Source organism: Phodopus roborovskii, unplaced genomic scaffold, assembly GCF_943737965.1.
Source record: "Phodopus roborovskii unplaced genomic scaffold, PHOROB, whole genome shotgun sequence".
NCBI lineage: Eukaryota > Metazoa > Chordata > Mammalia > Rodentia > Cricetidae > Phodopus > Phodopus roborovskii.
Genome location: NW_026126413.1, coordinates 21,579,847 through 21,603,953, shown reverse-complemented (window position 1 = coordinate 21,603,953; position 24,107 = coordinate 21,579,847). Strand labels below are relative to the sequence as shown.

The window sequence follows — 24,107 nt, the reverse complement described above, 5'->3', positions numbered from 1 at the left end:
GCTTAGGAGAATTTTGGGAATCCCCTTTGCAACTTTTGGAAAGGTGACTATGTGACCTCAGCTAGGAAGTCATCTAGCACAAGCACTGTAACCAGGAGACTATCAGTGCTTCTAACCACAGAATTTACACAGTTTTGCTGTCCAACCAGTTGTTACTAAAACAATCCCAAATAACTCCTCTCAAAGGGGAGGGGTGGGGATATGCTGATCTCCGGGAGTAGGCTTCTCAGAGATCCCTGTGGGGGAAGTTAAGAGCAGTTCACAGGGCCCCACCCCAGCATGAAATTCCAGAGTACTTACACTTGTGCATAATGATAATAATTAAGGATTCAAAAGGGCTCTTCAATGCTGACAGATGATGCATTTTATTAGCCATGCAGCAAGGTATCATTTCTTTTACCAGAACATCTCCTAGCACACATTATCTGGAATCTGTTTCTGACCCACACAGACATAGATGAAGTTTATATAGATTTTTTTAGATAGTCGTGTGTTTTTGTGTTTTCTAAGAGCGCAAGAAGCCGTCCTTGGATTAGTGTGGACTGAAGAAGAAGAGTTCATTGGGGCTTTCGCATAGGCATTAAAACCCAAGGTGACCCATCCCAGCTCGGGCTCGAAGCACATGACACGGCATAAAGGACCTAGGGAAAGGGCTGGTGCTCTCAACAGGCCTAATAGCAAGATAAAGCTGTGGAAACTGGCATGGACGAGCGAGGTGCCTGGGAAGGATTGCTGGTCCTCCCTACCCATCCTGCTTTCTCTCTGCTCACAGTTCCCGGCACAGAGCGGGTGTTTGTGGGATGTGCAAAGATGTCTTTCAGCTCACTGGCCCTGGGTCCTTGTTTAGAACAAACACACTGTTCAAGCCAGAACTAAGCAGAGCTTTGAAGCTGACACAGACTTTAGAGTTGCTACTAAGAAGTTTTCGTCTTTACCCAGCTCACTGCGGGCACGGCTTCCATAGTCCAGCTCTCTGCATCTGGTCTGTAGGTCACTGTCTTGGGGTGACCTATAGGAGAGTTGGTCTTCTCATGCCCAATGCCCTCAGTGTTCTGCTCTGCTTAGATTGCTAGTTACATTCTCAAGCTTCCCGTCTGACATACCTTCACTGACATACTGTGACAAACAACGAAAGGAAAGGATGACTGAAATGGTCATCACCCGGCACTGGGATCTGCCATTTCCAGACAGCTCCTAGGCACAAGCGGTGCTTCCCATTGTCTCCATCTACACATAACAGATATTTTCTGGGGAAGCCAAAGGCATTGGAGCTCTGATTCACGGCTCTTCACAGTGAGCTAGATTGCTAATGTGCATCAGATTCTTCATACTGGCTGTGCTGTTGACACATGCAATACTGTACCTTAACGCCCACAACTCTGACCCTGCCAGCATGAGCTCTCAGAAGTCGGTTTGAACAAACGATGGAGTTTTTATGAGGATTTTTAAAATCAAGATGGACTGGATATCTGTAGCAAACAACACCCTGACTGTGATGGTTTATTTCTTGCTTGTAGTTTGAGTGCTTTGAAACTGATTGGCGTTATGTGTACTAGATACGGGAGAAGGTGATCACCCAAGGCTCACAGGCAGGCAGGGACTTATAATCTGATGACACTTCCGTCTCTGCTAGTTTTTGGACTTGGAAAAACAAAGGGAATAGAACACTGCCACATTGCTTGTGAATTTCTCATTGCTAGAACTCCTCACATGGTGGCAGTGAGCGGTAGGGGATAGGTTCAGCTAGGACTGGAACTTACAAAAATAGCTCTGCAAGGATACTCCTCCAGCAAGAGACTCTCAAGGTGCATTTGGAGACACAGTGACAATCTGAAATGCTGCTGTGCTGGGGAGCATTCAGAAGGGGAGGTCTTTAGGGTTTGTCCTAGCGAGTAATAAGGGAGCTACGGGACCATGTCTTTGGAAGCCACTTAGTTTACATTGGGGACCTATCTCTGGCTCAGGGAAAAAAAATGAGACAAGTGTGAAATATTAGTTGCATTTTAGCAGGCAGATATTTATAGCACCAGTTTCTTACATTTTTTTAAATTGAGCTGCTTCTTCCTTTGGAAGATCTACTTATACTTATTTTGTATGTATTGAATATCTACATGTGTGAATGTGCACCCCTTGTTTTTCCACACTTATGGAAAAAGAGAGAATTGATGCCATGATGCTGGTGTAACAGATAGTTGTGAAACCCATGTTGGTTCTGGAAAGGGATCCTGGGTCCATTCTAAACAATAACAAGTACTCTAGACCAAGGAGCCATCTCCCAACATCAAAGGGTTGTTTTATATAACTATTCCTAATAAAGCCCGCCAAATTTATAAATAAATATGCTAATTAAATGCATATAAATTAATTAAATAAAAACCCCACAATTAGTATTTGATGAGAGTGATGTATACCCTGATTTGAACATTACAGGGTATTCGGTGCATGTGAATATTACATTGTAATCCCACAGATGTATAATACATATGTATTTAATTGAATAGATAAAAATAAACTAAGAATGGAATTAAAATGTTATTCAAATGTTAAGGAGTTAATATTCAATAAACAAACTGAGTTCTAAGGTGTGAAGCTGGCACACATTTTCTATAATAAGTCCAAAAATAAATTCTCTAGACATCAGCCCAAAAGGTGTCACACATCATACACAACTAATTATGTGTGGATCCCCCAGAAAGTATGATCAATGGACAGCAAGGTGCCATTGTTATGTAAATTTAACATGTTATAAAATAATCACCTTTTTACTTTTCAACAATTTAGGAATGGAGCTATCTTTATTCACCTAACAGCATAATAGACAGCTGGATGGAATTTACTTTGAGCCTTGTTGAATCCTCATAAAATCAAATAAGTTTACTCATATAAGGACACTGAGGCTCACCATAAAACGTTAGACATGGGTTCAGGATCAAGAGATGGCTCAGCAGTCAGGAGCACTTTCTATCCTCACAAAGAACTTAGGTTCAGTTCCCAGCTCACGGCCACCTGAAATGCCAGTTCCAGGGGACCGGATGCCTTTTTCTGGACTCCATGGCAACCAGGCATACATGGGTACACCAATACACATGTAGCCAAACGAAACAAACAAAAAAAAATTAAAAAAAAAAACCAAATGACAAAAATCAAAACAAACAAAAATCCATACTATGCACAATAAAAAGTAATTTTTTTCTTCTTCAAATCTGACATACTCAATGGAGTATTAATCAGTTTCAAGAAAGAATAAAACCATGGCACTTTTCAGAAAAAAAGAAAGGAACTGATTATATATTAAGCAAAACAAACCGACCTTAGAAAGACAAAATGACATCTGCTCTCACAGGACATAACTAGCTTAAAAGAAAGTGTAAAGGAGGGGTCTGCTTCACAGCAGGAGGGAAGGGTTTGATGCAGCTGAAACTCACCGTGTACCTGTAGAAGCCATAAGGAAACTATTATTCTATGCAACAATTGGCATCATGATGGTGTTGACGGAGAGCCTCCCTTCTCTCCCTGCTACCTCCCCACTCTTCCAGATTGCTTTTCTTATATAAGCTGGAGAGATGAGCAGGCAGATGCTCCTTCTGTTGACCCAGGCATGAGAGAACACTTGGTGAGGAGGGAAGAGAGCAGGACCATGGTTAGGCTGGAGCCAGAAGCAGCCAGCAACACTGGGAAGTGTCTTATCACCTGAAGCACTTTACTAAAGCTTTTAGATTGTTTCCATTGATTTTAGAATCAATCTTCTATCCACCCTCATACAAGTAACTCTTTTTAAACTCAGCGGGCCATACACAAAGCAGGACATGGACATAAATGATTGACTTGAGAGGTGATGTGTGTGTGAGGGACTTGAAGTAGAGAAACAAGACTAAAATGTATTGTGTAAATATACACAACAATTAAATAAGATATAAAACTGTAACTTTTGCATTTGAAGAGACGTTAGAGAGCATCAAATCTAATCTGATTCCCCAGTGAGGATATTTGGTTCCCTGAATGGTCCTGATGATGAGAGAGACACCACCAATCCCCCTGGCCTTTCTGTTACATGACCTTTCGTTAGTTGTAACAGCTCTTCCTGGCATGGCGGACAGAATCTCTCAACTTGGAGAAGCAAAACTTTCCATTATTACCTGCTTGGCCCATATTGTTCCTCAGACCCTGTTTAGTACTCTTGTAGTCATAAATGGGACAAGAACTATTGGTATTTGTGTGCAACACCTAACACCCTGACATTAGTAGGCTCTCAATAAATGGTTGTTTATAAGAAGGGATCATAGAAAGGGAATTTTCATTTGTTTGGGAATCTATGAATATGTTCATGCATATTCACTAATCAGTGTGAGTTAGTCTTATGTAACAAAGAACCCTAAAATTTCTATGGTAATCTTCCATCTACCAGCAGCAATATGTTGGACTCCCCCACCCCCACCCTCAATTCGTTAGTCTGCTGCAATCTCTCCCAGGCACCAAGCTATGTTATTTCCCATCTGATCTAGAACCAGGGCCTTAATTTGTCCGTCCAAGGAGCATGGACGGAGGACTGTCTTCCCATCTGCATCTTCCTTACGGCCCACCGTTTCTTTTCCACGTTTGTTTCCACCAGTCCTTGGCAATCTGTTAGTAATACTGCAGGTGGCCTGGAGTCCCCAGACTCAGCAGTGTCTGCGTGCATACAAGGAGTATATTCAGGGTCACTAATGCACATGACAGTTCAGACAAAGGCCATGGAAGATGGGTCAGGGCAGCCGACTCTACTGAGTCTTTGTGATGTGTCTTTGCGGAGAAATGGTTTGGCTGGCATCACGCATGCTATGGCCTCTGATCGCATGTCCACCCCCACTTCTGCTCTCCTTCCCCCTCAGCAGCCTCCTCCTATGTCACTGATGGTGCCTACATGCGTCATTTGCAACCTCTCCCCGTGGCTGGAACATCACCGAATCTATGAATAGATTTAACAGCCTCCTTCAAGCTTCCTCTCAGGGCTGGACTGAGTCAGCTAACACTGAGAACAGGGAGCACTTTGACTGACATCTAGCTCTACCATCCTGTGTTTCCATAATGTGGATACATTATTTAAAAAAAAAAAAAAAAAGACTGTGGCTTACAAGAAACTCTCCTGAAATAATAAATCCAGCACGGCAATTGAACGGCGAAACATAAAGAAACTCCATCCCAGCTAGAAGGCTGGAGTAGGTGGTTGTAGATAAAATGACAATTTAGAATACGAAATTTCTGATTCAAAATAAAAGCTATCTTTCGGATTTGGCTTTGATCTAAAGATTAAAAACTGCTTCCCCAGAGAAGAGATGCTTAGAGGCCTAATTTGCAAGGAGCCAGGCCGAGGGAACCGGGATTTGCAGAAGGCAAATCCAGGTCATCTATGGGTAAGTGATGGCTGCTTATTGTCTCTCACACTGAATTCACAGCTACTACCTTTAATTAGTAACAAGAACACTGTGACAGTAGCATCAGGCAGCTGCATAACCTGCCTCTGGCTCTCAGAGGAACAGAGACCATTTTGGCTCAGACAGACACAGCTGCTCCGTGAACTCTAAATGTGTGGGAACAAACCTGGCCTGAGATTTCTGTAGTATAGAACCAGCCAGGGAGGTTTTTCCAGAGAGAGATAACTCCATGACTGTTTATTAATAGGACACTAGATTCACCCAATAGAAATGTTTGGTAGTGACTGCTTAATTGTTCTCAGGCAGTAATTACTGCAATTAAGAACCTGCAACATTGCAAAACCTCGTCTAGACTAGTATTAAAAAGAACCTGTTGGCGATTGCTTTTAGTTGGAGAGAACAGATCAACAGTGAACCTCCAAGTCTCACTCAGTGTCTACTTGGAATCCATCAATTCTCCTGTCTTCTCCTCGGCTTACAGAACAGCTTCTCCTTCCTTGAACTTGAGGTGTTCTGAGTGGCAGAAATGCCGTGCAAGTACACACCGATGCCTTCCCTCACCCATAGCTCCAGCAATACTTGTCATGCTCAAAACTGGGGTTGACATTCCCACTGCAATGACTCCTAAGGCTTTAGGGATTTGTTTCTTTCATTGGGAGACTAAACTAATGCGACAGCAGTGTTTTGGAAAGAGGCAGCCCAGGCTCAGAGTCATAGCTGGAAAGACTCTTTTTCCCAAAGACTCTGCAAAGCCCAGGAAGCTCCTGAGGACATGTTACCTCTTAAGAAAACTCATCTGCCCCTGTTTCTGAGAGTCTCCCCCACCATGTTCTCATTATTTTGCCATCTCTATTGTTACCTGCAAACTGGCAAGTCCTTAATCCCCTCCTGCCAAACTTGTTTAAGTGGAGAGTTGAATTCATCTTCTCCATTTGGTGATGCCCTCTTCTTGTGGAGGTGATGACACCTCATCTTGTTCCAGTCCCATGTGCTGGACTACGTGAGCATTCTCAGACTGTTGTTTAGCACGATGGCTGTGTCTTCTCGATTGTGGGCTAAGGCCTTAGGGACAATGACATAACCAGATGTCTCTGAACCTAGCATCAGATTCTGACAAAGAAAGCTTGAGGTATGAAGATGCTCTTTTTTAAAAATAAATTTTGAGAGCTTTATTTTCACATAAAAATTAAGTACAGAGACTGTACATATAGTGCGATACTCCTTCCCAGTTTCCTTGGTCGTGGAGATCTTGCATTAGCAAGGAGCATTTGATCTGATTAATGAACAGATATTGCTACCATTTTTTATTGCTTTGAGTACACCATTTCCATTGGGGTTCATTCTCCAGAATTTTGTCATGTATCTTGTCTTGAACCTACCACTGCAATGCCTTGCAGAATATTCTCAATGAACTGATTCCCCAAGACTCCACCTTCCAATGTGCTCCTCAAACTTCTGTGTGATGGTTCATCTTCAAGGTCAACTTGTTTAGATTAAGTAATGTTTAGGGTATGACTCGAGAATACCTTTGGGTGTGCCCCTAAGGGTGTTTCCAGAGAGGATTAGCTGAGGGAATATGAACCCCAATGAATGTGGGTGGCACCACTCCACAGATGGTGGTCCTGGACTGGGCAAAGCAGGGTGTGTAGGGGAAAGCCAGCTAGTGCAGAATTCCTTTCTCTGCTTCCCAGTCTGTCTAGATGTGAGCAAGAAGCCTGGCATTCCTGCTGTCACACCCAAGGGCTGCTTCTGCCCCAAGCTTCCTTGGCATACAATGTATTTGCAAACTGGGAGCCCAATGAAGTTTTCCTCTCTAATTGCTTCTTGTCTGTCATTGATCATAACAACAAACAGTAATTAATACACTGTAATCAATGGCCTTCTTGACATCCCTATAGCTGGGGAACCTTTTGAAATGCAATATTTATTAAAGAATCATCCAACTCAACTGTGCTGTGATAGATTACCTCTTTGTGACAAACAGTTAGGGTTATTACACTATCTACTCACCTATTGCATGGCAAATAGTCTAGTTGTTTCCACATGTTTGTAATGATGTCTAAAATAGCTATAGACCCACATGAAGTCTTTTGGTGGATACACATTTTTAAAATCATTTTGGATAAATAAAAAATGAGCAATTCCGGATAGTGGCATGAGTTTCACCTATATTTTTAAGAAACTGGCTGATGGTATTTGAAGTAGTTGTCCCAATTTTCAGTGTCACTAACAGTGAAGAGAATTTTCAGTTGCTTTGATTATTTTTTGAGAATGGGTTTTGGTCAGTAGAAAATATAAAAGAGATAAATTGTGGGGTTGGATTAGTTCAGAACCCTAGAGCTATTGTCTTGGCTGTAAACAATGAGGGTAGTAGTCAGTGAGTTAAACGGAACTATGAACTGGAAAGTGTCTTCACTTGGTACTTATGAGCATACAAGAAAAATCAAGTTACTTAGGAAAGCAAGCTTCATCTTGTCTTATTAAAGATTAGGGCAATGATGACAATCCCTCAGAGTCAAGCCGATGTTAAAGGCATAAAGTGTGTAGAAAGACTAGCTAGCAACATCATGAAATTACAGAAAGCACCCAATTAAGACATTAGGGTTCCTATTGCTATGATAAAACACCATGGCCAAAGCAACTTGGGACAAAATGGTTTATTCCATCTATATTTCCATATCACAGTCATCAAAGGAAGGCTTGTCAGGAACTCAAAACAGGATCCCAGGGTCAAGGACCGAGGCACAGGACATGGAGAAATGCTGTTTAGTGGCTTGCTTCTTATGACCTGTTCAGCTTGCTTTCTTGTACTATGCAGGACCACCTATCCAGAGTTAGAATCACTCTCTGTGCAGGCTAAACTTTTGTCAACTTGACACAAAATATAGTCCTTTAGTTCTTAGTTAAGAAAACGCCTCCCTAATATTGGGCTATGGGCCAGTCCATAGAGTGTTTCCTTAATTAGTGGTTGATAGGGGAAAGCCCAGATCATTATAGGCAGTACCATCCCTGGACTGGTGTTGCTGGGTTCTATAAGAAAGGAGATTTAGCAACCCACGTGGAACAAAAGCAGTAAACAGCATCCTCCACGGCTTCTGCATCAGCTCCTGCCTTTAGGTTCTTGCCCAGTTTGAGTTCCTGCCCTTCCTTCCTTCAGTGATGAACAGCAATATAGAAGAATAAGGCCAAAAAGCATTTTCTTCCCCAGCTTGTGTTTTGGTCAAGGTGTTGTCAAAGCAATAGAAACCCCAACTAAGACACCATCTCTGGAATGAACCCTTTTTTGTGGAATCATTAATCAAAGAAAGCGTCGCAGGCTTGCCTACAGGTCAATCTGGCATTTACTCATTCAAAGTTTTCTCTTTCCAAGAGGCTGTTGCTTGTGTCAAATTGATAACAAACTAACCATCATGCATATGCTCTACAGTTATATCTTTGCACTTGAACTGCACGATCATAGATTCCTAAGGAGCTTCTCCATGCACGCTTCCTTTTGGTGAAATCTCCCCTTGGCCCTTCATTTCCCTACCCGTCACTCCTCTACCTGCGTGACTCCTTCTCCCCTGGGCATTGGCACTCTCTGCTCTCACTTCACTTCTGTCTTCTCGCCTCTCCTGAAGTGAATCTCAGCCTGTGGCCCATTCTAAGCTCCTGCTGATATTAGTACTCCACGTCCAATACACAAGGCAAAACAAGTAAAGCTAGGACCCTCATATGAGACAGAACACGTGGCATTTGTCTTTCTGGGTCTGGGTAGCCTCATTCAGAATGTTTTTTTTCCCCAGTTACATCCATTTTCCTGTAAGTTTTCCTTTCCTTGCAGCTGCATAATACTCTGTTGTGTATACGTACTGCATCTGAATTATCCACTCACCAGGTGATCTTAGGCTGATTCCACTCCTAGCTATTGTGAATAGCACAGTGGAGGATATGGGTAGTCGAGAGTCTCTATTTTCTTTGGAGAGTGGCTTTCATTATGTAACCTGGGCTGACCTCCAACTCTCAATGTTCCTGCCTCAGTCTCCAGAATGCTGGGATGGGAGGTACCCATGCCCATGCCCAGCTGTCTTCCCGTGTCTTAAAACATAGGATTATACTACAGAACATAGATTAATATAGAATAAGGTTTTCTCTTTAGGATATACCTACTCATATAGGTGCTCTTGTTGAAACACCAAAATGCCTCCCCAACATCGTACAAGAAGCCGCCCTCAGCTTTCCTAGCGCTGTGTTAGAGCCTTGGCTGACCAGGGGCCTCTCTGACTCGCCCCTCACTAAATTCCCACGTATTACAGATATGCGTATTACAGATATGCACAGGAACTGTCGTGCTTATTTCCTCTTAATCTACAGCCCCTTTCTCCTTAAATTTGAGCTGATCTTGGGCCCTGATTTCACTGACAACAGCTTGAATTATGATATGCAAATGCTAAGAGCAGTCCCTTGTTCACAGCTGCTTTCTCTTCCTCAGAAACGCGGAGTCCAATGTGAACTCCAGTGGAGCCTGAGACGATTCCTCCTAACAGAAGACATGCCAGAGGAATTGAAGGGACAGCTGAGCGACTTCAGGTAAGGAGAACTACTCTGCTTAGCTGTGTCCAAAGCGCTGACCCTTGGATGTGTGAGCCAAAGAGATGCCCATGCTTTTATAGCTCTAGGTTTTGGATAGATAACCTGAATCCGTATTTTTACAACAGGATCTCATTGCATAGTTAAGGCTGGCTTTGAACTCATGTTCCTCCTGCCCCATCCTCGTGAGGGCTGGTATTGCAGACATGTACCACCTTGAGGGTGTACTGACTTAAGGTCCTTTCTTATGTGGAGACATTCACTACATAATCATGCTAGCATACATAATTTACAGGATTGTCTGTGCAGTGTCAGGTAAAAGCGATTCATTACCAACCTGGCTTAGGGGTAGCTGGCCCAAATGGGTCATCTATACACATGCAAAAGAATGCTCCGTCTCTATTCTGCATCATAATTTATTAGGATAAAAATGGTAGATTTTCCTCTTGGAAACTGAGAAGTCCATTGAGTAGAACTTCAACCTCTCCAGAATGAAATGGGTTCTAGGACTACACTGCATATACATTACACAGCTGTAACCATTAACTGATTAGATGTTGTCTGATACATTATAATAATATTGTAGAGCATTTTAATGCAGTTTAAATTATTCTTTCCAGTATTTTTTTTTAGAACTCAGTTTTCCTTACTAACATTAAACAGAATAAGAAAGCTTACATTCAAACTAAATTTCTCTCCAGGCAAAACTGAACAAAAAGAAAATAAGTACTTTTTTTTAAGTGAGTAAAAAAAAAAATACCCAAACCTTATGTTCAGACAAAAACTTGTCCATGGATGTTTGTAGAAGCTGTGTCCATAATCACCAAAACATGAGAGCAACCAAGATGAAATGAAAAACAAACTTTGATACATTCAGAAAATCGAAAATCATACATATATATGTGTGTGTATGTATGTATGTATATATAAAGAACAAGCAGTAAAGCCACAGAAGGCAAGATGGAAATGTAAAGGTAGGTGCCCCTAAGTGAGAGGAATTGTTCTGAAATGGAGACATACAGTATCATTACAGCTACTCGGCATTCTAAAGCCAAGGAAAAGGACGATGGTTCCCAGGAGGTTTGGGGGACATAAGATGAGTAGGTGCAGTCCCTGGGATTCTCGTGGCAGAGAAACTCTTCTGTCTGGTACTACAATAGTGGAATCAGGTTGTACATTTAGCAAAACCTCACAGAAGAGATCATGCCCTGCTGTGAACTATGGATTTGGTTGGAGGTCACATGAGAAAGGTGGCTTATCAGTCGAAACAGAGATACCAGAATGATCTTGACTATGGCGGGAAGACCACAGAAGGTCGGGACAGACATCTGAGGGAGCGTTCTGCTTCTGGGCTATTTTGCTCTGAATCAAGAGCTCCTAGAATAATAATGTCTACCTTATGCTTTTTGATTCTCATTTTCATGGTTGTGGATGTCTTACTGTATGTGTGTATGTGCACCGTGTGTGTGTGCCTGGTGCCTGTGGCAACAACCTGGAAATGGAGTTATGGGCGTTTGTGCGCTGCCGTGTAGGTGACCAACCCTGGGTCTCCTGCAAGAGCGCAAGCGCTCTGCAGCGCTGGAGCGGTCTCCACAGCCCCTGAAGCCCATGTTTAAAAATAGAGGGAAAACCCCTTTATAATGACTGAGCCTTCGTGACAATGAGTGAAATAATGAAAATATCCTCAGAGAGTGCAATTCTGACCCATCATGAGACAGTGTCTATCCATCCAACTAAAGGATAACGCGGAAAAGACTGCATTGTCAGGCATGTGGGCACATATACTCTCTGAACATCCTTAGTGGGGTAAAAACTGTGCAGCCATTGTACCTTACAAAGTTTAAGCACACACTTTGTTGTGTGGTTCCACTCTTTGATGTTTCCCCATGTAAAGTGTAATCCCAGGTTAATACACGTGTTTGTATGCAGAAATTGACAGCAGCTTTTTTTATCATAATATCCCCAAACTAGAAACAAAACCAAATGCATTCTGATAGTAAATGCATAAATCACTGTAGTATAATTATTACAACAAATTCTACTCCGCAATACAGCCAAGAGAACTTCTGACTGGGCCACAGTATAGATGGATCTCACAGTTACTAGGCTAAGAAGCAGTATTGGCCTCATAGGCCCAAGGCAGAGAGGCTCCCACAGCACCTCCTCTGTTTCCAATAGCCCTTTAAATTCCCAATATGTTTCTAATGCTATCCCTTAGCTTCAGGCTCTGCTGAGCCTTCCAGTTCCATAGTCTACTGCGTCACCAAACCTTTGCATCATAAACTTTTTGAAATCAGCTTAACTTAAGATTCTTAATCTCTATAAAGTCTTTATATCCTTAGATACGAAAAGAACATTGGTTCTACCCCGGCTCCTTTTGGTTTCCTCATTACCTGGCTCCCTTCTTTAGATCAAAGAACAGCAAATTGAGGGCTCTTTATTTATTACAATGCACATGCTTTCTCCTCAACATAAAGCCAACTTCCACTTTGAAAGAGCATTTTTCCATGTAGCTTTTCTAAATAAGCCAGCTGGATTAATGATTAGGACTTTAATGATAGGCTTGAGTATTTAGGTAAAGAGCTCGGTTCATGTTGTTTCTGTTTAAATACTGCTTCTTTCCTAACTCTAGCACTTGTTACAGTGTAAATAAAGTGAGTCCTGTACTACCTGTGTTACTGAAGTGTGCCTTCCAAAATGATGTTGAATACTAACTCCATGGGCCTATGAAAGGGAACTAATTTAGGAATGAAATCTTTTCAGTTGATCAGGTTAAGATGAGGTCATTGGATAGTTCCAATCCTATGTAATTAGTAGCACTCCTCTACAGAGGGGAAGAAATTAGGACAGACAGGCATCCAGATGCACCAAGACATGGAGATCCCGAAAGAATGCTCTTTGCGACCCAAGGAACGCCTGAGGCGGCCACAAAGTAGGAGAAAGGCTTGGAATCAATTTCCTCCATGACCCTAGAAGGCAACAGCCATACCTAAGCCTTACTCTGGCTTCTGCTCACCAGAAACGTGCAAAAATCAGCTTCTGCTATTTAACCCACTGAAATAAAGAACAGAAATGTATAACCAGTCTGTAAGGTGAACCCGGCACCCTCATTTCATCCTCCGTTTCCCTCTGATGGATGACTTTGCTTCCCATCTCACATGTAGGTGGATTATTCTTGGGTCATCATCACAGATGGGGCTCTCCTCCAGTGATCATTTGCAGTCACCCTCAGAGTGTAGTTGACAAATTACCTACACAGAAGATTTTAGATGTGTTTGTTTAAAATACGAGTTTCTGAATGCCAGAACAGAATAGCAGGTAGGGTTGGAATTAGATGAGAATTGCAGATGAGTGGGCTAGGAATCTGGTTTTTTTTAATGGTCTCCTCCCATCTCCCATACTCCTGTGAGTCTAAAGTGAAATAAACATTAAATCCCTGGAAGAACCTTGGGTAGTCAGTGTTAGAAAAAGAAAGAACTCACAGGCAGTGACAACCCATCTCTTTCCTGGGTTCATCTCAATTGCAGAATTAGAAAGTGTTCCCCTTTTCTCTCGGAAGATGAGGTATTCTTAGATCCAGACTCTTTCTCTGAGCTGCCCTTGGGTTTCTCAGAGGGGAGGGAAATGCTTGGGAAAGAGCTGCAGTGCTCACCGCAGTGAGTGAGGTGGCCTCACTCAGCACCGAATCCAGATCACACATTTAGAGTTTATTAGGAGTCTTAATTGCTTAAAGCTACTGAAGGTAGGAAAAGCAATTACTACAAAGCTGACTTCTTCGAAGCCCAGCAGGCTCTGTACCTGATGAGGTAGAAAAACCAAGGTCTAGAAGGTTCCCTCTTCCCCCCGCTTCTGGCATGTTGTCTTTGGTACACTCAGTTACCAAGTTAACTGCACCTTAAGAGGACAGGGTCAGGGGAGTGGCATACACAGGGAGGACAGGCTACGCGGTTGCCATCCCTTGGGAAGAATTTTGGAGTTCCCTTGGAGGTGTCTGCAGGGAAGTAGTCCAGAGGCCTCCATGCTCTCATCTGCAGTATAAAGGGTGACACTGGAACCATACACCAGGTCTCCCTGAGCACGACATTCCCTTCATGCAAATGTATTTATCATTTTGTCATCCTTTAACTACCCTTACCATTTTTGGAGATGGGTACATTGGTATATTTATTGTGAGGTTAAAAACATTGGAGTTTCTGTCAGAGGGATTTTATTAACCCATGACATTGGAATTTAGCTGAGTGGAAAGGTGAAAGTATCTTTTGTTGGAAACATGACCCCCTTTCCAGTGATAGCCTCTCTTCTACTCCTTTCCTCCTATCTATGTAGCAAGTCAGGCATAAGGTACAAATGAATCTACGTCAAATGAAGGTTTTACATCAGTGAAACACTGGTTTTCATGGTTTGAGCAAAATGAGCCACAGGGAACTCTTGACCAATGTGACTACTATACTCCAAATCCTGAAATGCTGTTTTGTGTCTGTGCCTTTCTTCTAGTGAAAATCCCCCGGCATCTTTCATTAGCAGAGTAAATTTCTAATAATCTTCCTAATGATCAAGTGCCCAAGGCAACTGTCTACAAATGGCATTGTTGTCTTATGGGAGGTTCCAGCACATTTACTTTCTTCATAGTTTTGCTGAAATGCTGTGTACAAGTATGTGTGTGCATGTGTGTGTGATGTGAGTAAGTCTTCCAGTGTGATGGGGCATGGACATGCCTCAGTGTGTGTCTACATGATGCACACAGAGAAATAAGTGCTTACTGGTTGTATACCTAAGCAACAAAAGCAAATCAGTGTAAAATTTGCTCTACTTTCTCAATTCTATTTCAATTTACTTGGACTTATAATTCAATACTGACTCAAAACACATGACTTTTTATCACTAACCATAATGACATATTTGCAAACTAGAGATAATTCCATGAGAAACTATGATAATAAAAACTACTAGATTTAAAGCACAAGTTTCAGGACAAATTCAGATAAACACCTTCTATTTTGTCTTATTTACTCTCCACAGTAGCTCTGAAATTTAGAAACCATTATCATCTGGTTTACTGCTGAAGAATGGTAACTTCAGGGTCACCTGAAGTAGTTTAATCTGAACTCTATTCTTCTAGAGAAATCCCCATGATTGCTAAAGATATAATTACTTTTAAACGGTATGGAGAGAGTATTTATTTTGCTTGAGTTCAGCACTGGAGAGAACACCTTCACTGTATCCTTATACTGGGGAAGACAAACAAACCACAAAAACATCATGACATGATGGGCAAAGTGCACCGTTGCATGTGTTTAAAGATTGTTTGTAAACTAAAAGCAGCATGTGCGCCAACTCAGAAACCAGAATGGAAATAAGGTGATATTGCCTTGCAAAGGTCATAAGAGAGGTGAGTCTGAGACAGCATGCTCAGGGCTCAAACTAGTGAGGCTAGACACAGAAACTGAACAAGCTGCATGATCAATAATTGTTGCAAATAGTTTGGTAGCCCAGGTGACAAGGTGGGGGAGTAAGTGTAATAGGCAACAGAGGTCTTTTAGGGAATATTAGTGAGTTAGCCGGTTATGATAGGTGGTAAGAAAACACTATTAGGTTCTCCCTTCAGGAACAGCACTGTGAAATACATAATTTTAGAAGAATCCTGTGGATGATATTAAAGATGAACTTGGGGGCATAAAGTCTGGAGAGACAGGAACCAATTCAGACCTGACTGCAGTAATCCAGCATTGAGGGTAAGCCTTTTGATCAAGTTGATGACCATTGTACCAGAAAGAGACAAATAGAATAAACGACTAATTAAAAAGTAAGATCCCTGTGTATGTTGCATTTGAAAATCAATGAAGAGGGCAGAGTAATAGGTGCATCCAAGTTTGTAGGCTACGTGTCCATGTAGCATTCACAAGAAGGGTCAAACAGGAAAGGCACAGGAGTAAATTCAAAGCTAGCGAGTCTGAGGTTCTAGAGGGAACGCCACCTGGCCCACCCTGTGCCATGCACACTTTTCTCCTGAATAGTTGAATAGTTGCTGTGAAAGTATCCACTTCTCTGCTTTCAAGGTTCAATTACAGCCTATAGCAAGGATGCAGTTTCCTTACAGCTCATCAACTTCCTTGTGCAGCAGAAGATGGGTTGGTGCAACTTTGGTACTTGGTTAATTGCTTGCACTCTGGGTAACACTGAGGGAGATTGTTTAAGTGACTCCTCCCATAAAGTGGCCAGAAAACAAGAAGTATTTTATCTGTGAGGATGGAGGGAATTACAAAAACAATAGCCCTGTGTCTTCTTTCCCTAAGTGAGGGGATCTTGCCTGTGTGTTACACCACATTGTACAGCCAAGGAACAAAGACAGTACTTTCTCTGCACTAAACAAATCACATCCAGAGCTCACCCTCAAAATGTCCAAGAGTGCTGTTAGGACAAAGCAGAACATACTTCAAAGACACGTGGCTCCTAGACAGATTCCAGAATGTCGTCTTTAGAGAAAATCCACAGCTGGTACAAAAGATACATACACAAGCAAACACCAAAATGAGTACTTAAATACATCCAGATCTGCTTTTCCCTATGCAATTACTACTCTACAAATCCAGAATTTTGTCTATTAAAATATAAACTTTAAGTAAAACATTTTCTGATATTTTTTTAGAGTATATATAGTTTTGTGTTAACCATAGTGCTTGAAAGCCAATCTACCCTATGCAAAGTTGTTTTTATACGTTAATACATTGAAATTTGGGGGATTACAAAATGTAAAAAGCAATTTCTAAACTTGAGAAAATATAGTCTATTTTATTTTAGCTGTATTTATTTATATTTATTGGTAATTTCACCTGAGCATACAATGTGTTTAGATCTTTTCCACTTCCCTACTCCAGCTCCTCCTAGACAACACCATTCCTAACACACCGCTCCTGACACAAGAATAAAATAAGATCAAATAATACAAAAGATACCCATCATTTGTAAGAATGAAAGTAATTGTTGCTCTATCTAAAACCAAGGAGATGAATTCAGATTTATTCCAGTCCACAGTGACCAGAACACGATAATAGGAAACCACTTCTTAAAGTAGTAAATCCAGCACCTATGTGTTTCTGAGAGCATCATTCAGCTGTGAGACATGTATAATAACTCTGGCCACTCTTACCTGTGGCTTTGGAGAGTAACTTCCTTTTGTTGGGCAGACGTCCGAGGAAGTCATACACTGTACTGTACACTGTGGAGGCCGCAGTCCCAGGACCATATACAGAGGCCCTTCTACTCTGGCTGTCCACAAACAAGTTCTCTGGAGATTACTACAGTAATTCTTGTTCTAACTAAACTCATATATATATATATATATATATATATATATATATATATATATACACATATATATATATATATACACACACACATATACACACATATACATACACACACACAAACACACATACATATATATATATATATATGTGTGTTGCTTGATTTTAGCTACCATTAGTATTTTATTTTCTCGTAGTAAGGAATTTCGGGGAGAAAACCCAACATATTGTTTGTACTTTTGTTGTTGCTGTTATATGCTTGTTTCTGTTTGTTTGTTTTTGGTTGGTTGGTTGGTATTTCTTTCTTTGTCGGCTTGTTTTTTTAGTTGTTTAGGCTTGAACTCCAATGCCTCTCCTACTTGCTGCACATGTAATCAATCTACCACATCCCCTAGACTTCGATGGTGGCTGCTGCTACTTCTGCTTCCTCTTCTTCCTTGTTCCCCCTACTCTTCCCCTCCCTCCCCTGTCATCCTCCTTGACCTTTTCATCCTTCAAAATGAAGAAGTAGTATTTCCCTGATACTTAATAAGCAATGGACGAGCTCCCTACCTTTCCCTTCACAGTAATAAGTGACTGAACTGATGAGTCCCTTCCAGCAGACAATTCTACCTGGACAGGATCTCTCCCAGGGATGAGCCCCTAATTACTTACCCATTGTAAAGTGAAATCCCATGTATGACAGAAGAAAAAGGACTCAGTGGGTTATATTTATATATTTGTGCATATATATGAATAATATAAAAAGAGGACTGTCAATTTGAGATGGGTGGACTTGGGAAGAACTGGAGGGAGAAAAAGGATGGGGGTGTTATGTAATTATATTTTAACTAAAATGTATAAAACATAAATTAATTCTGAAAATAAATGATACCTAGTAAAGAAAGCATGTGTTTTGTTTTTGTTTGTTTTTCATTTTTTTTATTAATTATGAAACTATTGGCCATTGGCTATGGTTTCTTATTGACTATCTCTGACTTAACTATTAACTCATTTCTATCAATCTAAGTGTTTCCTCGTGGTCTTAGCTTACCAGGATGCCAGACCTGCATCTCCTTTGCCTGCTACCTCTCTGCAGAGAAGAGAGCGATTTCCTGTTTGTCCCTGCTTATATTCTGATTCTGCCCAGCTAGTCACTTCCTGCCTGGGCAATCAGTGTTTTATTCATCAACCAATAAGACCAAAATGTGTACAGAGGAACACTCCCCATCATCTCCTCTTTTCTGTCTAAATAAAAAGAAGGGTTTTAACTTCAACATAGTAAAATTACATATAACAAAATAGCTGTTAAGCAGGAACTATAATTACAATATTACATTCACTAACATAAAGAATTAAAGAAAATATTCTATCATCTTTATAATTCTAAAGTCTTATATGTAACTTACTTTAATCTTAACTAAGGAAAACTATAACTATAATGATTTATCTTTGACTCCATCAAAGACCACAGAAGGATAGTATATAAACTCTAGAAATGACAGAGACAACTCGATGCCTGATCAGTCACCCAGTCTGTAGTGTTCCATCTTTGGTCCATGGGCCATAGTGTGTCTGGCAGACTCCTCAGCAAAGCAGGAAACTTTAAACTGTCTGCCTATTAAACTGTTAAACTGTCACTCTCCTCTGTGTCCTGCAGAATGTCTGGCAGACTCTTCCAAGAAGCAGGAACCCTGCAGCAATGTCTATCTTGTTTCAGCAGTCACTTTTCTGTGGGTCCTGCATGTCTACTTTGTAAAGCATAAACAGTCCAGACAGGAACACTATCTTGTCCAAATGGCTAGTCCTGCTGTGTTAGAAGCAAACTCCATGACGAGTTTCTTCAATGTCCATCTTCCTTTCTGACGAAGGTGGTGTTGCCAGGAGCCCTTATGTCTCACTGTTAAGAAAAACCCTAAAGCATTTTAAACACCATATTCTATAGGTCTTTGAAAGGTTTAAAGAATATCTATCCACCTCAGATACATCTCTCTGTATCTAGAAAACCTAACTATAAGTTTTGACTATTATAGGTAACTATCTATACTTAATTGTATATTAGATTTTTAAATGAGCTATACAAACACAATACCTGAACAAGAGGAGAAATATACCTATCATAAACTTGACCTTAAATTTGTGTCGATAAATGAAAATCCATACCAATGCAAAGTATTCATTTCTATATCCTATTACCTTCTTTTCTTTAAAAAGAGATTGACTGTGATCATTAACCATTTGTAAACAACCCCATTTAAATGAAAACAAACATTTATAGACAATATTGGGGAATGTGGGCATTGTTTTCTCCAAACTCCTTCCTGTTAGTTCGGCATGATATAATAACATGAGGATCTTAAGAAGACCTAGAAATCCTGGATGTTGCTGTCTGCAAGGCTGCCTTGTCTATCGCGGTTAAATAAGGATCAGGATAAACAAATAGGCCGAATAGATGTTTATTCAGGGAGAAATAACTTACAACCTAGATAGATGAACACCAGGAAATTCAACACGATGCTCTTCTGTCCGAGTCACGCCAGCAAGAGAGCTTTTCCTGGCTCTCTCTCCAACCTCCTTCCACAGGTCACTTCTGCCCATGGCTCCACCCCCCCCCCCCCAATGGGCATGGTCAGTGCCACAGAAGGGCTATCTCACTATACTTGTCCCAGCTGTTTTGAATGTTGGATCACCTAGGACATTGCTTCATGGGGTTTTGCTTCATCAAACCATATTAGTTTGGAAGGAATCCTCAGCTTTTCATTTTCTGTGGAAACATGAATAAACTATTGTAAGCAGTAAGGTTTTTCCTCCCGCCGCCTGGTCTTGTCCCGCCGCCGTGCCAGCCCCAATTAATACACTGAGGCTCTGCATTTGATATGATTCTGTTGGCCAGGTTCTAGTTTCTTATTGGCTAGCTCTGTCTTAATTATTAACCTATTTTTATGTATTTCCACATGGTCTCCTTACCGGAGTGAGGCAGGCGTCTGGTCTCCCCGGTCTCTCCATGCTGACTCCTCCTTACTACTTCCTCTTTCCTCCTTGTCTCCTAGTCCCTCCTATCTTCATTTCCTATTGGCCAACAGTGCTTTATTATTAACCAGTATGAGAAACATATATACATAATGGCATCTCCTATCAAACTATCTTTTTTCAAAGTAACGTATACTTCAATTTTGAAGTCAAGGCATTTTAAAACATATAAATTGGATCAATCCAGCAGCATTTCCTTTAGCAGTTGTTGCCATTTCCTCAGCAGTCAATTAAAAAATGACAACACAATAGCACACAGTATCGAGACTCTCTGTGTATTTTCCATCTTTGCGTGGCATTTTTACTACTGTATTTCTTTTACTTTTATTTATTTATTTATTTTTTCTTTTTGAGACAGGGTTTCTATGTGTAACTTTGGCTGCCCTTAAACCCACTCAGTACACCAGGCTGGCCTTGAAATCACAGAGATCTGCTTGCCTCTGCCTCCCTAGTGCTGGGATTAAAGGCATGTGTCACCACACCCAGCTACTCTCTTTCTTCTTTTTTTCCTTTCCTTCTTTTTAGGGACCACTTTATCCTGTTTCCTTTTATCTCCCAAGCCTATGTACATTTTTTTTTTTAAACACACTATGAACCTTTGGAGGCTTTTCTTTACCTGAATCTATCTTTACTGTAACTCTTTATCTTTTTCTCACCATGAGTCTTTCATCTGCTAAACAACAACATTGCTGAAATGAAAGCCACAGCTGTTTTATCCATCATCTTGCAGGGGTATGTTTACCACCAGCACTAAGAGCTGTGCTCACTGCCTTGGTCTATGCTGCCAGCATGCTACTGGCTTGAAGATGTGGTCACTGCCACCTCCCACTGTATACACACTATTGAGTTGTTGGCAGAGCCTCTTAAAAGAGCTCTGCATTTTTTTGTTTTTTGTTTTTCCTGCTTATGCTGAGTAAGGAAACCTCCCTTAAAGGAGCCAAAGGAGTCTCTGCTTGTCTCTAGCAAAACAGAGCCCACCTGAGAAAAATGCTGCTACCAAGAAGCCTTGCTTGTCTCTGTTCTTTTGTTTCTAAAAATCCCTTTTTAAGCTTTTGTCGTTTTAAGTGGATGTTCTTAGTACTCACATTGTAGGTGACATTTTGTTACGAGCACTCTCCCACCAGCCTGGTCCCAGAGTCTAATCAGTCCCAAAATAACACACAGAGACTCTATTAGTTTTAAAGCTGTTGGCCAATGACTAGAGCTTCTTATTGCCTAGCTGATTTCTATCAACCTAAGTATTTCCACATGGTCTTGGCTTACTGGGAATGCCAGACCTGTATCTCCTTTGCCTGCTAGCTACATATCTGCAGGGAAGAGCAAGCTTGGGATTTGTGACCATGCTTTTTCTCTAGCATTCATTTCCATCCTGTTTTTCCATTGTCTATACAAAGATTCACTTTCTTCCTTGCTTGTCTTAATTGAGTTGTAACTATGCCACTAAATGCTATGAATTCATCCATTTAAAACATATTTAACTTATGTTTGAAGAAATAAAAGATTGTTTTTTATGGTTGTGCAGTATTTCCTCATGCAATAAGAAGAAGTTGTGCTTTTAAAAACAAGGGAGAACTACTGAACTGTTTATGAAATGGCTCACGTTGTTGGAAACTTCCCTTTAAATCTGGAAACCATGTTGCTTGGCAAGATAAGTTTATTTTGCTAAAGAAACACAGCAGTGAAACAGCTCCTAATGACAAATGGTTGTATCCATAGATCAATGCTTTGCTCAGCCCTAATCAGAGAGGTTTCTTCTTGTAGTAGATGGGAACTAATCCTGGGACCCACAAGTGGACAGTATAACAAGCAGTGCCTGAGAGTGGATGTTTCCATTAAACCCTTCCCTCAATGTTCAGGATTTCACATGGAAGAGGAAGGAGAAAAGTTGTAAGAACCAGGGAGCATAGATGACTCCAAGGAAACATCATCATCCAGACACGTCAGGACGGACACACATACAAACTCACTGACGTTGAAATAGCATGTACATAAAACCTTCACAAGTTCAAACCAGATAAATTCCCAACACAGAGAAGGACAAGTGGACACAAGTCTCACCCCTAACCTAGCAGTTCTTTGCGATTAACACCTACTGGGAGAGGAAAGTTCAGTTTTCTCCAATAGAGAGTAACTAGGTACACCAGCTACACTGCAGAGCATGCCCTATGCCTAGAAGCAGTTAACCAGCATAAAATGAACTCTGTGTTTTCAATATGTGTATATTTTTGCTTTGATGGTTTTTTTTTTTAGTTTGGACCTCTACTTTTTTAAGAGAGAGAACATGATGGGTAGGGAGGTGAGCAGGAATTGGAAGGAGCTTGGGGAGAGGAAGGGATATGATTAAAATATATTAAATATAAAAATTTTTAATAAAAATTAAGTAAAGATGGTAAAGTTATATTAATGAGGGCTTGGGTAGGGAGCCCTTTTTTCCATGTTATTTTTTTATGCACTCCTAGCAAATGTTTATTTTTTTTTAATGTAGACTTTGGTCAACAAACTAAAAACGTCTCATACTAGTATTATTTCTGTTTGTTTTCATTGATCTTTCACTGACATTTTTTAATGAGTTTTCCCAGTAAATAAAAAAATATTTCCCTTCTAACAATAACAAAATCAGATATTTCACATTTATATGAATATTAATTAGCAATTTGCATACAGTTTACTTTCTTAAAGTAATGCCCTCTTGTAATATCTATGGTAAGTATTAAAAAAGTAAAGCAGTGTCATTGAATTTAGGAGCTGCTGGTTAAAACTATTAGTCTCAATTATATATAGGGACCACCTTGAGAATTTTGCTGGTATCTAGTCACATCACAAATTAATTTAACCTGTATAATGTTATTGCTCTATCAATTTAGAACTGTCCCAGTTCTACTGAAAGAAGTAGTTTCATTTGTAGCTTGTTTTTACATAAAGTTTACCAATTAGTTACCTAATACCTAATGGCCAGTCTGAAAACACACATACAGGTAGCATTATCCAGACTGAGCAGCTTATATTTAAGAATATATAGATATATGCACATATATGTACATACACGTGACAACAATTAATGAAAATAGAGGACAAGAACTTGAAAAAGAAGTATCACATGTGAGAGAGTCTGGAAGGAGGAAAAGAAAGGGAAATGACGTAATCACATTACAATCCAAAAAATAAGAAAATAATTTTTCAAAAGTAAAAAGTGCCTCTAGGTGAAGTATTGCAAATGTCTCAGGACTTCACACTATCATTTAAAAAGAAACTGGGTAAACATACTTTCAGTGCTCCATACCTTATTCCTATAAAATACGTGGCTGGAGCTCTTTTACCAAGTTGCATGTGTGACACTCTAGGACATGAGGAGGTTGGTTGAGCATTTCCTAAAAAGGCATGAACAAACATCTACTTACCTGGGATAGGGAATAAAGGACAGGGTCAAAGAAATTATTCTACTAAAGTGTGCCTTGGTGAACCAAAGAGTTAAATTGATGCCTGAAGGGTTATCACGGGAGCATAAGAAATTTTGGGGTGGCAACATCACTGGAGGAAAAAAACATACCGTTCTCCCAGCAACTGATAAACCCTCACAAAGGAGTCCCTCCATATTCCAGGATAAAACATTAATAGGTTTGGTCTTGCAGGCGCGTGCGCGCACGTGTGTGTGTGTGTGTGTGTGTGTGTGTGTGTGTGTGTGTGTGTTTGTATACATACCTACACACATGTATACACACATACATACATATAAATTCACACATGTGTATGGTTGAAACTATCTATATACCACATGCATACACACATATGTATGGCTTGGAACTTTTTGTGGTTC

At 40.6% G+C, this 24,107-nt stretch overlaps 1 protein-coding gene across 1 annotated transcript in view; it reads left to right on the top strand.

The window, feature by feature from the left end:
- LOC127221027 (arginine/serine-rich coiled-coil protein 2-like) overlaps positions 1-4,955 on the top strand; it is a 40,983-nt gene extending 36,028 nt beyond the window's left edge. Inside the window, 1 exon segment of the mRNA XM_051182923.1 lies at positions 4,503-4,955. Coding sequence (XP_051038880.1) covers positions 4,503-4,955 — 453 coding nt within the window.
- Positions 4,956-24,107: the final 19,152 nt, after the last annotated feature.